This window comes from Rhinopithecus roxellana, chromosome 16, assembly GCF_007565055.1.
Source record: "Rhinopithecus roxellana isolate Shanxi Qingling chromosome 16, ASM756505v1, whole genome shotgun sequence".
Taxonomy (NCBI): domain Eukaryota; kingdom Metazoa; phylum Chordata; class Mammalia; order Primates; family Cercopithecidae; genus Rhinopithecus; species Rhinopithecus roxellana.
In genome coordinates, this window is record NC_044564.1 from 11,035,707 (window position 1) to 11,052,409 (window position 16,703).

General features: G+C 55.3%; 1 protein-coding gene across 1 annotated transcript in view; it reads right to left on the reverse strand.

The window, feature by feature from the left end:
• Nucleotides 1–271: 271 nt before the first annotated feature.
• The window catches only part of OLFM1 (olfactomedin 1), a 35,681-nt gene continuing 19,249 nt past the window's right edge, over nucleotides 272–16,703 (reverse strand). The window contains exons 5-6 of the mRNA XM_010372760.2: nucleotides 16,106–16,212; nucleotides 272–1,950 (exon numbers count right to left, since the gene is read on the reverse strand). Of these exons, the coding sequence (XP_010371062.1) occupies nucleotides 1,276–1,950; nucleotides 16,106–16,212 (782 nt within the window). The 3' untranslated portion in view covers nucleotides 272–1,275. The remainder of the gene's footprint in view (nucleotides 1,951–16,105; nucleotides 16,213–16,703) is intronic.

The following is a 16,703-nucleotide window of genomic DNA, read 5'->3' on the forward strand; positions in this document are numbered from 1 at the left end:
ATGGGGTGTGGCTGGGGTCCCTGGTGCACAGTCCCAAGTTGGAGTAGTGCCCCAGAGTCACCTAAGGGGTGGGGGGTAGATTCTAAGCTGCTCCTCCAGGTTGGGGGGGATGGGAGGTTGGAGATCCACCAGGGACCTGCTGTTCCCTCTTCTGAAAGAAGGGATTTATTTCCTTTTCTCAAAGGGCCACTCAAACCCGGGAATCCGTCTGCAAGGACCTGGAAGTCTCAGTCAGTTTTTAAAACTCTCAGAAATGACAAGTGAAGCAAAAAGATCTCCTAATGTTTTTATTGTTCCTTAGATAACTGGATAGTACAAAGTTTTCCTTTGTTTTTTACTTAAAAAATGTACTTTCCGCACACTGTTGCCCGTATGACTTTACCGTCCCATCGGAAACCAAAGGTTCCCCAGGTGAGCCCTTCCTATCTGCGATTACATGATTTAGCTAATTTAACAAGAAGAGAGAGTAATTCCTTTGATTATTATCAACATGAACTTGACTATGTCTCTATAAGGGTGAACACTGAATTTTTTTTTCTTTTTAGAAACAAAAACCATCCACTTATTAATCCAAACTACGGCATTGCATCTACAACAATCATTGCATAAACTGAACATACGAAGTTACCACCTCAAGGGAATAACAGAAGAACGCTGCACAATATATCTACGGGGTACGCGAGTTCAAACAACGTGGGCACAGCAACTTCACTCTACACACTCTGACCATCGCTTCAGTATGTACTAGACACGGGTCCAGGAGCTACGTGGAGTCTCAGCACAGTTAATCTAAGAGACAGCAACACAGTCAAGAAACGGCACTGCGATGGGATGCGAGTTACACTAGCCTACGGCCGGGTGTGGCCCGGGGCTCCCCAAGAGCCCAGAGGCCACATCCCTCGGAGCTGACCACGATCTAAGGAAATGTTCATGCCATCCTAACAGTGGGTTGTTCCCCGGTGAGAATTGGCCAACAGTCATTGCCTTGCCTCTTTAGCATGTTGTGTGACCAGAGAGGGACGAGGCGGGGAGGAAAACCGGGGCGCCGTGGGCTGCAGTTCCAGCTGCAAATACAGGAGTTTCTTCCGATGTCTGTGGCCCGCCGGCTGGAAAGGGAGAAACACGGAGGTAATGCCATCCCTCGACGTCAGAATCCGCACTGCTGATGATTTTTCAAAATTGGTATTGTTAGTATCATTGGTATCTTTTTGGCAGCGGTTTCACAGGAGTTTCCTCTGGTGAGGACGTGGGCCCTTGGCTTCCAGGAAGAGGGAGCTACAACTCGTCGGAGCGGATGACATGGAAGAGGGTCACGTTGTAGAGGATTTGGTGGCCATTGTTCCAGGCGTACAGGGCCCGGTCCTTGGGGTTGTAGTCCAGCATGGAGATGTGGGAGTATTTGTTCTGGAAGGGGATGTCGATGTACTCGTAGGTCGAGGCATTGGTCTGGTAGGCGTAGTGGACCTTGGTGCCCCCTGAGTAGCCGTTGGTGACGTACAGCGTGCCGCAGATGATGAAGGCCTCCCCCGCGCTGCGCTTGGGGTAGCTCGTGTTCCAGGTCTGCAGGGTCTGCAGGGACACAGGGTCCAGCCTGCTGACCACGATGTTGCCGGCGTTCTGGTTGGTGGCGTACACAGCCCACAGCCCGCTCTCGTCCACCATGAGGTCGATGTCCGAGTGGCCGCCCCAGGCGTAGTGGTACATGTTGTTGTAACCGGCATAGTCCAGGCTGCGAGTCTTGAGGATGGTCTCTGTCTTCAGGTCGAACCTGATGATGATGTGGCTCTGGAACTTGTTGAAGTAGATGGACCCGTTGTAGACCACCTGCCCCGTGCCCGACCAGGGGTGAGGGAGACGGTGGGAGGTGAAATTGTCCGTGTTCATGAAGTCAACCATGGACTTGTACTCGCGTACGAAGCGGTTGTTGTGATAGCCGTCCATGTACCACACCTGTGGAGAGAGCAGACCCGGTGGTGAGCACTTCCAAAGACCCAGCGCACACTCCAAAGACCCAGCGAGCATTTCCAAAGACCCAGTGAGTACTCCAAAGACCGAGCGAGTACTTCAAAGACCCCGTGTGCACTTACAAAGACCCAGCGAATACTCCAAAGACCCAGCGAGTACTCCAAACACCCAGCGAGCACTTCCCAAGACGCAGCGAGTACTCCAAAGACCCAGCGAGTACTCCAAAGACCCAGCGAGTACTTCCAAAGACCCAGCGAATACTCCAAAGACCCAGCGAGTACTCCAGAGACCCAGCGAGCACTTCCAAAGACCCAGCGAGTACTCCAAAGACCCAGCGAGCACTTCCAAAGACCCAGGGAGTACCTCCAAAGACCCAGCGAGTACTCCAAAGACCCAGTGAGTACGCCAGAGACCCAGCGAGTACCTCCAAAGACCCAGCGAGCACTTCCAAAGACCCAGCGAGCACTTCCAAAGACCCAGCGAGCACTTCCCAAGACCTAGCGAGTACTCCAAAGACCGAGCGAGTACTCCAAAGACCCCGTGCGCACTTCCAAAGACCCAGAGAGCACTTCCAAAGACACAGCAAGTACTCCCCAAGACCCAGCGAGTACTTCCAAAGACCCAGCGAGCACTTCCCAAGACCTAGCGAGTACTCCAAAGACCCAGCAAGTACTCCAAAGACCCAGCAAGCACTCCTAGAGACCCAGCAAGTACTTCCAAAGACCCAGCGAGTACTCCAAAGACCCCGTGCGCACTTCCAAAGACCCAGAGAGCATTTCCAAAGACACAGCAAGTACTCCCCAAGACCCAGCGAGTACTTCCAAAGACCCAGCGAGCACTTCCAAAGACCCAGCGAGTACTCCAAAGACGCAGCGAACACTTCCAAAGACCCAGCGAGTACTCCAAAGACCCCGTGCGCACTTCCAAAGACCCAGAGAGCATTTCCAAAGACACAGCAAGTACTCCCCAAGACCCAGCGAGTACTTCCAAAGACCCAGCGAGCACTTCCAAAGACCCAGTGAGTACTCCAAAGACCCAGCGAGTACTCCAAAGACCCAGCGAGCACTTCCAAAGACCCAGCGAGTACTCCAAAGACCCAGCGAGCACTTCCAAAGACCCAGTGAGCACTTCCAAAGACCCAGCGAGTACTCCAAAGACCCAGCGAGCACTTCCAAAGACCCAGCGAGTACTCCAAAGACCCAGCGAGCACTCCAAAGACCCAGCGAATACTTCCAAAGACCCAGCGAGTACTCCAAAGACCCAGTGAGTACTTCCAGAGACCCAGCGAGCACTTCCAGAGACCCAGCGAGTACTCCAAAGACCCAGCGAGCACTTCCAAAGACCCAGTGAGTACTCCAAAGACCCCGTGCGCAATTCCAAAGACCCAGAGAGCATTTCCAAAGACACAGCAAGTACTCCCCAAGACTCATCGACTACTTCCAAAGACCCAGTGAGCACTTCCAAAGACCCAGTGAGTACTTCCAAAGACCCAGCGAGTACTCCAAAGACCCAGCGAGCACTTCCAAAGACCCAGCGAGTACTCCAAAGACCCCGTGCGCACTTCCAAAGACCCAGAGAGCATTTCCAAAGACACAGCAAGTACTCCCCAAGACTCATCGAGTACTTCCAAAGACCCAGTGAGCACTTCCAAAGACCCAGCGAGTACTCCAAAGACCCAGCGAGCACTTCCAAAGACCCAGCGAGTACTCCAAAGACCCAGCGAGCACTTCCAAAGACCCAGCAAGTACTCCAAAGACCCAGCGAGTACTTCCAAAGACCCAGCGAGTACTTCCAAAGACCCAGAGAGCATTTCCAAAGACACAGCAAGTACTCCCCAAGACCCAGCGAGTACTCCCAAAGACCCAGCGAGTACTCCAAAGACCCAGCGAGCACTCTAAAGACCCAGCGAGTACTCCAAAGACCCAGCGAGTACTTCCAAAGACCCAGCGAGTACTCCAAAGACCCAGCAAGCACTCTAAAGACCCAGCGAGTACTCCAAAGTGGGGTGGAGCAGGCTCCTTGGGTGGGAAGCTGTTCCCCAACTCGGAATTTCCTGGTCCTCAGGAGAAGGAGCTGAAAGAGCCAGGAAACAGTAGTCACAACCAAAGGATACCGTGGCCTCCCTCCAAACCCAGAGAGCCAGAAAAGAGTAGTCACAAGCAAAGGGTGCTACATCCTACCTCCAAACCCAGCACGCTCCTCAAAAGGAGACGTGGCTATTGTGCTATCAGAGAAAGGATGGCCCAGTTTGAAGAAAGGTTCTAGCAGGAAGGTGGGATGGGAACACACAGGCCCAGTTTGAAGAAAGAATCTAGCGGGAAGGTAGGGTGAGAACACACAGGTGTATACGTGCAGCCATTCGCCCCTAATCCTGCCCTCTGCTTGCTTGGGATGACACCAGGTTGTGGGACAGCAGCTGCACCTATCTGTTCACTGCCATACCCCCAGCCAGGGGCCTGGTGCATAGTGGGGGTCATACACACGTGTGCAAGAAAGGAGCTCCTTCAATGCAGAACCCAGAGCTGAAGGGGGCCTTCGAAGGGGCATAGCCGCCTGGCCTAGCTGAGGTCAAATGCTCACAGCTCCGGGCAGCTCTTGTCTGCAGTGAGGACCGGCTCTCAAGGTCACCAGGAAAGGCCAGCTCCCATATCCCAATGAGACACCATGCTTGAGGCCTCTCCTCCCACCAGGTCATCACTGCAGCATGGATTGAGTCATCCCGTCTGCAGGGCAGAACGTCATTAATTTGGCATTTGGGATGCTGTGAGTGTAATCACTCATTGTCACCCCTAATCCAGGGAAAGTACCTCTCTGAGAAGAATATGGGCTTTGAAGAAGGCTCTGGTTGTCAAAATCAACCAAGATAGCAAACCTAGTAATGGCCCAAGTTTGGGGTCACAGAGGAAGAGATTTCTGATGATCGCTTAAATGCCAGTTGATTTGAGAATTGTCTGGACTTAGTGCAAAATGCTTTAGTCATTTTCAACCAATGTGGGAGCAAATTAGAAAGCAACGCAGTCAGGCACAGGGAGTCTGGCAGGCTGGTGCCGCTCTGCATGCATCTGTCTGGCAATGAGACAGCTGCTTTATCCATCGAGGGCTCTGGAGCTGCAGGAGACTAAGGATGAGGGAGCTTTCAGACTTGGCATTACACATGAGCTAAAAATTAAAAAAAAAATTATAACCTTCTTCTCAAGACATCCATTCAGATACTTACAGGCAGATGCGCTTTTTGTTTTTAACGAGTTTTTTTTTTCAGCTGGGCCTCATTTGAGGCTATTAGTCTCCCACAGACCAAACCTCAATGATGTGGGTCACAGATTAGAACCGGGAGGGGTACTGGAGGGAACGGGGCCGTGCACTGAAACCCCCTTAATGACACTGCCAAAAAGCTGCCCTCTGGCCCCCTCTTTGCTTGGCTATCTCCTCAGACATGGAGCTCACTGCTTCTGAAACTCACATCTAATACCATTCCTCCCCCAGCCCTCTCCTGACCTGCCTGGAGGGGAACCACCCCTGCCATCACAGCACACAGAACACCTTTGACTGTGTTCACACATCACCCCCACAAACGAGCCCCAGATCGCAGGGATGCAGGGTGACTCACCCCTGTACCCCGGGTCCAGAGCTTCCTTCCCATGGGCAGAACGGGGAGACAACAGCATTAAGTTGCTAAGGATTTTTAAATCACCTTCTCTTTCAGTACACCGGCAAATCGGACACAGGACACAGCACTCTGAAGATGTAATTGGGGGCGGGAGGGAGAACCGGCACACGGTGCTCGGGCCCTGGGTGGGGTTCAGGGGAGGCTGCTCTGAGCATTTGCCAGTTTCTGTGGGGTAAAAACTCCTCCGAGGCTGAGATCCAGTTACCAATGGGAAGGCACCCATGCAAAGGGAGGCACACGGAGCCCCAAAGGCCTTGGGATAAGGAGACCCGTGCTTCACAGCAGGCCCTGTCCTCTGAGTTCCTTCCCTCGACCTTCTCATCTGAAAGGCCTTTTTCTTCCCCTTTCTCCAAGTCCCAAGGCTCAGATCAAATCTCATCAATGCCTGCGAGCTTCCTCTCTGGGGAGGCGGCCCCAAATACAGAGCCGACTTTTAGGGAGATTGAGCACTTACACCTCCGGGCAGGACCTATCATTCTCTCCCAAAAGACCCAAGGACACCCAGCAAAAGGCCAAGAGCGGAACCAGGCTACCTGGACGCCTGGTCACTTGTGTGCCCTTACTCAGGGCGCTCACTGCGCCGGACGCTGGCATCATCTCTTGCCTTCAATGATCACGTGAGCCCGTACACCCATGGAGCTGTGATCGCCCCATTTTTAGACTAGAAAATGGAGGCCAGGGAGGTTTGGTGACTTTCCAGTGGTCAGGTCCAGGAGGGGACTCCAAATCCTGAGCTTGAAACCACCAATCTGGCCAGGGGTGATCTGCCCTGGGGGCACTGGCCATGCCCAGAAACAGTTTGGATTGTCTTGACTGGGAAGGGGGGAAAGTGTTGCTGGCATCTAGGGGCAGAGGCCAGGGGTGCCGCTACCCATCCCCACACACCGACAGCCCCCCACAACGAGGCATGATCCAGTCCCAGATGTCAGTGGGTGAGGCTGAAAAGCCCCAGCCCTGATGCGCTGCTGTCTACGCCATGAACCTGACAGGTAAACAGCCCATTTTCCTCTGTCCACTTATCCTTTCTGCCCCCAGGGGAACCTGGAGGGCAAACCCTCTATCCTCACATCACCCACCAGGCCTGACCTCAGGCAAGCAATCAGTCCCTGTGCTGGGGAAGTGGGGCCTGGCCAGGTGAGGGTTCGGCCGGCCTCCTCCCTCTTCCTATGGATGCAACCTGGATGTGGACATGGGTTTGAAGGCTCGGCCTGAAGCTGCAGACCTGAGTGGTGAATGTGTAGGGAGGTGAAGATGGCACCCCCGGCTGAAGATTTCAGTGGCTCCCACAATAGAGGATAGTTCTTTTCTAGCAGGGCTGAATTACAAAGAAGTACATTCACCCTTGACCTTTCGTGGCCCTAGCGGTCTTGAGGAAAGGTTGTATGTGTGTCCAGCTCCAGCAGGAAAACTGTCCCAAACAGGGTGGACACACTTGCAGGGAGAAGCTTGCTGTTCCTGCCTGGCCTCATCCTTCCTGCCATAGAGCGGGGGTGGGTGAGGGGCTTGGATGACATCAGCCCTGGGGACGACACTGCACTGTGTGCAAAGAGGGCTGTTCCCCATGCACACGGGAATAATCCGTGTCCGGGGCCTGGTTCTTGCCGCCACATTCATCAGTGGTGCTGGCAGCTCTCTCCTGGCCCCTGCAGCTCTGGTGTGGCCTGTGTGAACCTTCTAGAATGCCAGTCCAGCCTGTCCCTTACCCAGTCCCCTATATTGGAGTCTAGGATCAGACTCTGCTGCCCAGCCAGCCCCTTCCTTCCTCCCCAGGTTGCCCGATCACGTCCTTGAGTCCCAGAGCTTCCATCTCTTGCCTCTGTGCCTGCAGGAGCCGCCCTTCCGCCCCGTCCCCATCCCTGCCCCAGCCCACACTCACCACCTCGGGAGGTATTTCTGAAACCCCTGTACCCCCAGGCAGGCAGGTGTCCACTCTTGTAGTGGACTGAATAGTGGCCCCCAGAAGATAGGTCCACATCCTGGGACCTGCAAATGGGACTTTATTTAGGAAAAAGGCCTTTGCAGATAGGATTAAGAATCTCGTCTGGGCATGGGGGCTCACATGTGTAATCCCAGCATTTTGGGAGGCCGAGGCGGGCGGATCACAAGGTTAGGAGTTCAAGACCTGGCCAACACAGTGAAACCTCATCTCTACTAAAAATACAAAAATTAGCCAGACATGGTGGCATGTGCCTGTAATCCCAGCTACTCGGGAGGCTAAGGCAGGAGAATCACTTGATCCCGGGGTCCCAGGATGTGGAGGTTGTAGTGAGCTGAGATTGCACCACTGCACTCCACCCTGGGCAACAGAGCTAGACTCTGTCTCAAAAAAAAAAAAAAAAAAAAAGAATCTCAAGATGAGCTCATCCTGGATGAAGGTGGGCCCTAAATCCAGTGACAAGTGTCCTTATAAGAGACAGAAGAGGGGACACAGACACAGACACAGGGAGGAGGCCACGTGAAGACGGAGGCAGAGACTGGAGTGATGCAGCCATAGCCAAGAACACTTGGAGTCACCAGAAGAGGCAGGAGCATCCTCCCCTGTCGTCTTTAGAGCACAGCCCTGCAGGTGCCCTGGTCTGGGGCTTCCAGCCTCCGGCACTGGGTGGCAGTGAACCCTAGTGGTGCCCCCCAGGCTGTGGGAGCTCCTGCAGCAGCCACAGGACACCTCTTGGGCTTCTACACCCATGTGCTGGGGCATCGGGCATGTGTCCCCCACCTGACTGTGAGCCCGGAGGGGAGGTCTCACCGCCTCACTGTGACCCAGCACCCCCACCCAGCTCAGGGCACAACGTGGGTCTGCCAGAGCTTTCTGACCTCCCAGGCACTGCTTTGTGGATCCCACAGAGTGAGGGGTGTGCACGTGGCTGGACTCCTGTTAATGCAGCACCAAGAAGCACCACCACCACCAGCCACCGCCAGTCTCCAGCGAGACCGGGGGAGTTTCCACCCCTCTCTGTGCCTCAGTTCCCTGTGCTGCAAAACAGGTCCAGTGAGGACCTGCCACATGCAGTGGTTCAGTAAATTCCAGCGATCATCATTTCTGTCCTTAGCCCAGGACTCCAGTGTCCTTGGTGGTTCTGGGTAGGCTAGATACGGCCCTCGGAGCCTGCTGGAGCTCACCAGGCCCAGGCACCACCCAAAGGAAGAAGGTCGGAGGACCACCTGTGGGGACGTGGCGGTAGGGCCAGTCCATCTGAAAACCGAGACCGCAGGAGGCTTGGCCTCTGGACTAGCCCAGGATGCAGCAAGACAGGCCGTGACACCCATCCCTCCACAGAATCACAGAGGCTTAGGGACCCCATCCCCAAATCCCCAATTCAGAGAGGCCCAGAGAGAAGGAAGGCCTCTCTCAGGGTCACATGGCCAGCTGTGCCGGCTGCCACCTGCTCTGTGCATTAGGAAGCGTGCACGCTGGTCTGGATCTTGCACACAGCACATCCAAAGCCTGCCCTGACCCCGACACGGCTTGCTTCCACCCATGTTCCCAAGGCTGCCCTCCCCCACCCCACAAAGCGGCTTCCATCTATGAAGGAGACAGCGGCTCCCCGAACCTGCTCATCCCTGGACACCCCCAGCAATGCCCTTTTCCCTCCTGCCACAGCCTCTGCAGGTGGGCCTCTCCTCATCCCTCTTCCTTCTCCCCCTCAAGGACCTTGTCCCAATCTCATTTGGCAGCTCCACGTGGTGGCCCCTGTCTGTGCCCCTGCAGAAGGCAAAGCCCTCCTGCTGTCGTCCTCCCAGGAACACCACGGCGTCCACACAAGCCCTCGCTGCTGAGGTCTCCTGGTGTCAAGGCATCCACAGTGGCCCAGGAGACACCTGTCCAAGAGCGGCCCTGCACAGACTGGGTGGACGGGTCACCCTCTGGCTGGGAGAGAAATGCCTGAAAGCAGGTGTGCATGGCTGGCTGGCCATCCTGCCCTGGGTCTTAGCTACACAGAGCCCCAAGGCTGGGCCCCAAGCTCAACCCAGGGGCACCATTTATCTCCTATTTTCTAGGTGCTGGAGACATAGGCCCTGTCCTCCCAAAGCTTCTGACCTCATGAGGGGCCATGGCTGCATGCAGAAGTCCTCCTGCTGGAAGAATCTTGGGGTTTCCCAGGCATAGGAAGGGGAGACCAGAGAGAACATTCCGGGAGCAGAAAGCCAGTGCAGCCTGGAGGGAACAGGGACCTTAGACAGCAGAGAGCAGAGACTCTTCTGCAGGTGCCTCTCCCAACTGAGAGCCCCGCAGGGCGGGTGACCCCTGGTGCTGTCTGTTCATGGAGTCCTCTTGGTGAATCAGCGGGCAGTGCGTGTCCCTCCCTGACCTAACTGCTCTTCATTCATAGCTGGATGGGCTGCTGTGTGCTATGGGCTGAAACCTGGTGTATTAGAGCCACTGGTGCTGCCGCCACCGCATGTGCTGAGAGTCCCTGTGCAGGTCTGCCCTTTCTGATCATGACGCCGAGGAACAGAAGGTTAAGAATGTCCTGGCCAGGCACGGTGGCTCACACCTGTAATCCCTGCACTTTGGGAGGCCGAGGTAGATGGATCACGAGGTCAGGAGATGGAGATCATCCTGGCCAAAATGGTGAAACCCTGTCTCTACTAAAACGCACACACACACACAAATTAGCCAGAAGTGGTGGCGCACACCTGTCATCCCAGCTACTCGGGAGGCTGAGGCAGGGGAATTGCTTGAACTCAGGAGGTGGAGGTTGCAGTGAGCCGAGATTGCACCACTGCACCCCAGTCTGATGACAGAGCAAGACTCCATCTCAAAAAAAAAAAAAAAAAAGAATGTCCCAAAGGTCACAGAGAGATGCAGACTCCAGTGTGGAGCCACCCTGAACCTCTGTGCCCAGCTGTGAACCACGCTATACACAGAGACCCCACAAAGGAGCTCACTGGTGACATCTGATGTCCGCAACAGCTCGGCAACACACCCGCCCTCAGCACAGGCAGGAAACGTCAGATTCCCAGCCCCAAGATGTACAAAGAACAGGGGGTCAGGGCGGGACTCAGGCCTCCTGAGGGTCGTGGGGGTCTCTGCACACTGACCATCCTTCTCTAGTTCAACGGACCACATGCTACAGTTCCCGAGAGCCTGTGGCCAGATGCTGAGCAAGGCCACCGCTCAAGCACAGCCTCCCTCTAATTCCACCACACCGGCTGAAAGGCCCCAAGTTCCCGCCCAAATCCCCTCCCCAAACCCTGAGGGTTTCTTTGCTGGAAAAGATAAAATAAAGCAATGGGTGGGTACTTCCTTCTCAAACACACAATGCGTTTGTAAATACCATGCTTTCAGGGGACCAGGCTTCTCCAAAACCAAGGCCCAGCACAGCTTCCCGTGTAAGAAAAACTGGCTGTCTGAACCTCTGGACCGCATTTTGGCTGCGTGTGGTGCAGTTTACTGAGAACGTGGGATTTTCCTAATTGTGCCAATTACTTTCATCAGCTTCCCAGCGAAGAGGGCCTCTCGGTTCAGGGTAGAGCTGGACGATGGGCATGGACCTGGCACCGCCGTCCCAAATGCCTCTGATGCAGCCCCCGGGAGGTGGGAAGAGGGTGCTATTTAGAGGGCTTTGGCGTAGGGACTTGGGCCCGCGCAGCACTTCCCTTTGATTTGGTGAGCCTCTGTCACATGTCCTCCCAATAGAATTGCTAATGTCAAGGAGCCTGGGCTGCTGGAAGAGACGCTGTGGGGGCCGTAGCTGAATGGGTGGTGGGAAAGAGGTGGGGATTCTGGCAGTTTCTGCCGGAGGCTCCACTGAGGGAGTGAAGGCTGAAGGGGAACGATTCTCGGTTTCGGGAATGTCCATCCTCACACTGAGAAGTGGTTTGAAGGGACGCTGATGTTTATTGCACCACTGGCGGTGGGCTGACCACTGCCTGCACCCACACGATTTTATGCATTTTGGATATTTCCACCTTCTGGAAATAAAGATCCTGTAGGATCCTTATAAAATATCTAGATGGCCTTGACGCCGTTTAGGTGATGGGAAAGGACTTTGAAACACTAAGCTAAGCTTGCTACTGTTTGTAAAATGACAGTGTTTTCCTAATGATATCACCCCTTTGAACATGAATTTCCTGGGGTGTTGGGAGTAGCACTGGCCCTTTTTGGTGTCTGGTGTCTGCTGATGTGAGCTGACCTGAGACTTTTATAGGAAGCGGGTCAGAAAGGAGGAGGCAGATGTCAGGCTCTGGAAGGCAGCCCGTGGTCAGAGCAGGCCAGGAGCCTCGGAGCTGGGGAAGGGGTCCCAGAACTCACGTGGTCTCCCTGTGGGCGGGAACACAGCCTGGCAGGGCATTCATGCATCAGGTTGAGAGCTGGTCACCCTCCACACAGCCCTTCGCTCCTCCAACACTGAGGCAATGGGACAGGCAGGAAAGAAAGGGGGCGCTGTGGGGCCCGGTGCCCTGGGAAGCGCAGGGGTGGCTCCCTGCTGAGAAGTGCTGGGGGGTTCTCAGTGCTCAGCACAGGCTGGGCACACAGATGGTGCTTAATAAATGAACCAAGAAAGGCCTGATGCAAAGGCGTCCCAAGCTAACTTTGTTCTGACAGCTTAGCAAGACCCTGCAAGCTGGCTCAGGACCGTCCCTCCTGGGGTCACATGAATGTGGAGATTCTGCAGGTCCCCCTGAGCCGGGCTCTCTACTAGGCAGTCCTGTTGCACTTCTCCCCTCTGCCCTTGGCCACACCCGTCTTACAATGCCCTCCATGGGAGCCTGCGCTGAAGCCAACATCGATTTTGTTTTCTTTCTTTTGGAGCGAGTTATTGGTCTCCTGTGTGTGTGATCAAAACTGAATGGGAGATTGGAAAAGATCAAAACAAACCAACCACGGCTGGCCTAGATCAATGGCAGGACCTAGGGACGTGTCACTTAGCACGCTGGGAGTTGGAGGCTGCGCTGAGCATATGGCTTGGAGTGACTGTAGTCGACAGTGCTCTGAGCAGGCCCCCGGTGGCTCCTCTGCCAGCCCCAGCACCCATCTCCCCCACTCCCCTGCCAGGGATCCCTCCTCCTGGGGCTTCTCCCCACACTCTACTTGCCACCAGAGCCTCTTTTCCTGGAGGGCGATCCAGTCATCAAGCAGAAAATAGATGCCTAATGATCAAAAGCATCCATCAGCACCGCGACAGCTTTGCAAACCCACACCCTGGCTGCGCTGTGCAAAGCAAACAGCCGGGGCTTCCAGAAGCCCCAGATCCTAGGCACCTAGAAAAACGATAACCTGACTAGCGCTCCCTACGACAAAGGAAGGGGATATAAAAACAGGAGTCAAGAGGCGTACACGTGAGGCGTTAGATACAGACAGAGCAGTGCAGTCCCGGGGGGCGTTAGATACAGGCAGAGCAGTCCAGTCCCGGGGGCCGTTAGATATAGACAGAGCAGTCCGGTCTTGGGGGGCATTAGGTCTAGACACAACAGTCCGGTCCTGGGGGGCGTTAGATACAGACAAAGCAGTGCAGTCCCGGGGGGCATTAGGTCCAGACAGAGCAGTCCAGTCCCGGGGGCCGTTAGATATAGACAGAGCAGTCCGGTCCTGGGGGGCATTAGGTCCAGACAGAGCAGTGCAGCCCTGGGGGGCCTTAGGTACAGACAGAACAGTCCAGTCCTGGGGGTCCTTAGGTCCAGACAGAGCAGTGCAGTCCTGGGGGGCATTAGGTCCAGACAGAGCAGTGCAGTCCTGGGGGGCGTTAGGTCCAGACAGAGCAGTCCGGTCCTGGGGGGCCTTAGGTCCAGACAGAGCAGTCCGGTCCTGGGGGGCGTTAGGTCCAGACAGAGCAGTCCGGTCTTGGGGGGGCGTTAGGTCCAGACAGAGCAGTGCAGTCCTGGGGGGCCTTAGGTCCAGACAGAGCAGTCCGGTCCTGGGGGGCGTTAGGTCCAGACAGAGCAGTGCGGTCCTGGGGGGCGTTAGGTCCAGACAGAGCAGTGCGGTCCTGGGGGGCGTTAGGTCCAGACAGAGCAGTCCGGTCCTGGGGTTGCCCTCTGCAGCAGCGAGGTGACTGCTTCCTGCTCACAGATCTCAACGCCGCCAGAGTGGGTGTGTGGGGTGGTTTTCCTGCTCTGCACAGTGGGATGGGCCAGATTGCAGGGAGGTGGGAAGGCACTTATAAGGGGAGGGTGGTGTAAGGGGACTCAGCTTGGAGTGTCAGTGCATGCTACAGACAGGTGCTCCACACTCCCGAGACCCTTCTGCCTCTGGGGGTGAGAACGTGGTCTTGTCATCCACAATGAGATGCCAATGACCCTGATGCTGAAAGGTCCTAGGGAAGACAAAGCAGGAAGGGCACGCAGATGGCTGCATTAAGGTCCTGTCCTTCCCCCTGCTATTAAGGGAGCTAATGCATGAAGAGAAGTGCTTTGGACAGAACCTGCACACGGGACCCACTTGCTTTCTTTTTTTTTTTTTGAGACAGAGCCTCGTTCTGTCACCCAGGCTGGAGTGCAGTGGTGCGATCTCGGCTCACTGCAACCTCTGCCTCCCGGGTTCAAGCGATTCTCATGCCTCGGCCTCCCAAGTAGCTGGGATTACAGGTGCATGCCACCACGCCTGGCTAAGTTTTGCGTTTTTAGAGAGATGGGGTTTCACCGTGTTGGCCAGGAAGATCTCAAACTCCTGACTTTAGGTGATCTGCCTGCCTCGGCCTCCCAAAGTGCTGGGATTACAGGTGTGAGCCACCACGCCCGGCCCTGCTTTCTTTTTTTTTTTTTTTTTGAGACGGAGTCTTGCTCTGCCGCCCAGGCTGGAGTGCAGTGGCCGGCTCTCAGCTCACTGCAAGCTCCGCCTCCCGGGTTCACGCCATTCTCCTGTCTCAGCCTCCCGAGTAGCTGGGACTACAGGCGCCCGCCTCCTCGCCCGGCTAGTTTTTTTTTGTATTTTTTAGTAGAGACGGGGTTTCACCGTATTAGCCAGGATGGTCTCGATCTCCTGACCTCATGATCCGCCCGTCTCGGCCTCCCAAAGTGCTGGGATTACAGGCTTGAGCCACCGCGCCCGGCACCGGCCCTGCTTTCTAAGTGCCGGCCAGCATCACCTTGTTTTCACTTCCGTATTATGATCATTATCACCAACATCTGTGGCAAGAGCACGTTCCTAATTCTGAATATAAGTGGGGTTTTCCAGCGGGGACGTGGACTGAAAGAGTGGTCAGAGTCTTCACAGCTAATTAAATTGTTAGAAAACTTCCAAGCATCAGCTGTCACTTTTTAGAAAATAGGACAGAAAAACCTTCTCCCTGACAAACACCAAACACCAATTGTATCCCAGCTCTGCAGTCTGGCCAGCCCCTCCAGATGGGGACAGGGGCCACTCCCATGGGAGGCCGGGGAATCAAGACACATGCAACAGGCTCTAGCAAGCCTGCCAGTCCCTCTCCTCTCCCCAGCCATCTTCCTGGAAGGAGGGAGTATGCTGGAGGCAGTGCTGCCCATGTTTTAAAGAGAAGAGATTTCGTGGAAATGGTGGCGATGGTGAAGAAGGGAGGCAAAGAGATCAGAAATCGGAAGGGAGAGAGCTGGGTCCATCCCTTCCATCAAACCCGCTCCAGATAAAGCTTAGAGGCTATCTCACATTTCAAAGGGCCTTTCTCAGTCGGCCCAGGGCAGAGCTGGGTTGTTTGTTTTTAAATGTTTATTTTCTAAGTGTCCTGCAAACCCCTGAAGGAAAGTGGGGCTGGGTGAGCAACGCCCACTCTGGCAGCAACAGCTCAGTTTGCAAATCAAGGGACAGCTTCCCTCCTCCAGCGGGAGCCTTCAGAGGGAACTCGCTTTGGAGGGAGGCTACAAGCCCATGTTGCCCGCGTCCAGGGGTCTGGGCCCCAGGGGCTGAGCAGGGCCGGGCCTCACCATCGGTCAGGCAGCCGCCCTCACCTCCCCATTTTTCAAAGGGGCTCTAACATAAAACCCAGCTCCCCAGATAAAGGGAAATATGGTGCCTGTTTCTCTCTCCTCTTCTGAGGTTTCACCCAGTGGGGAAAAGCCTGGGAAAAAAGAACATGGCCTCTTTCCTAAATCAAAAGAAACATGAGTCTCCATCAGCCATGAAAGGAATGGCAAATGAAATACAAATGAGATGTCATTAAAACAAGAAAGGCCTAATGAATTCTCTTCCTGAAGCGGAGGCAAGGACCGGAAAAGACAGGGCTGTGTTTTGGCTCCAGAGAAACGGACTTGGGGCACCAGCCCAGACCCAGTCCAGCCCTCTGGGGCCGGGGAGGGGGCCTTGAAGGGGTCTGCAGCCATGTGATGGGATACCATCATCCTCATGTCACTCCTCGGCCCATGATCTACGACTCTGAATTAGCACAGAGGCCTGGGTCCCTCCTGAAGGTCTTCCAGGAACAAACGCCCCCAGGCACCAAGCTGCCCAGTCCATAGGCCCTGGAGGGTGGGCGTGGCTTGTACCCATGTCTGAGGCCCACCAGGTGTCTGAAAGTGCTCTTGCCCAAATGACCCCCTATGGCATAAGGGGATGCTCACCCGGTTATCGCCTTCAGGGGCAAGAGGGTCTGTCATCCAGGATCCAAACCTCGAGCCGGAGGTCTTGACAGTCACGGGGTCACTGATGCCCGTCAACTTCCCGCAAGCTGGAAAAGAGCACGCAGGTCAGGAGAGGGAGGGCGGGGTCCCGGCCCGCGGTGGTCACCCTGACCCTGACTGCCCAGAGCACGTGTGCCATGTGGTGGCTTCTCCTCTTGCTCTTGGGGTCTGGGGTGCTGTGGAAAGATGCTCACGACCTTGTTTTCACAGACAATTCCCCCCCGTCTCGGAAAAGCCACCTCCTCCCCAAAACAGAGCAGCTGTGGCCAGGATAGCAGTGAAAAGCCGTAAGCAGACAGCCGCCCTCCTGGGCTCCACCCCTCCTCAGCCTGCTGCACCCATGGCCTGGGGATGGGGGTGCCAGCACCTCTAGGAGAGGGGTCAGCTTTTCCAAGACTCAATTTTCTTCTCTTGGAAATGGGAACAGCAGCAGCTCCACCCCCAAGGGCATTAGACGTCATGCCCTGACAGCCCAGCCCGCGTGGGGCACAGTTAGGTGCAGTGCGAGACACTGCATCCAGGCAGGCCCTGTCCCACC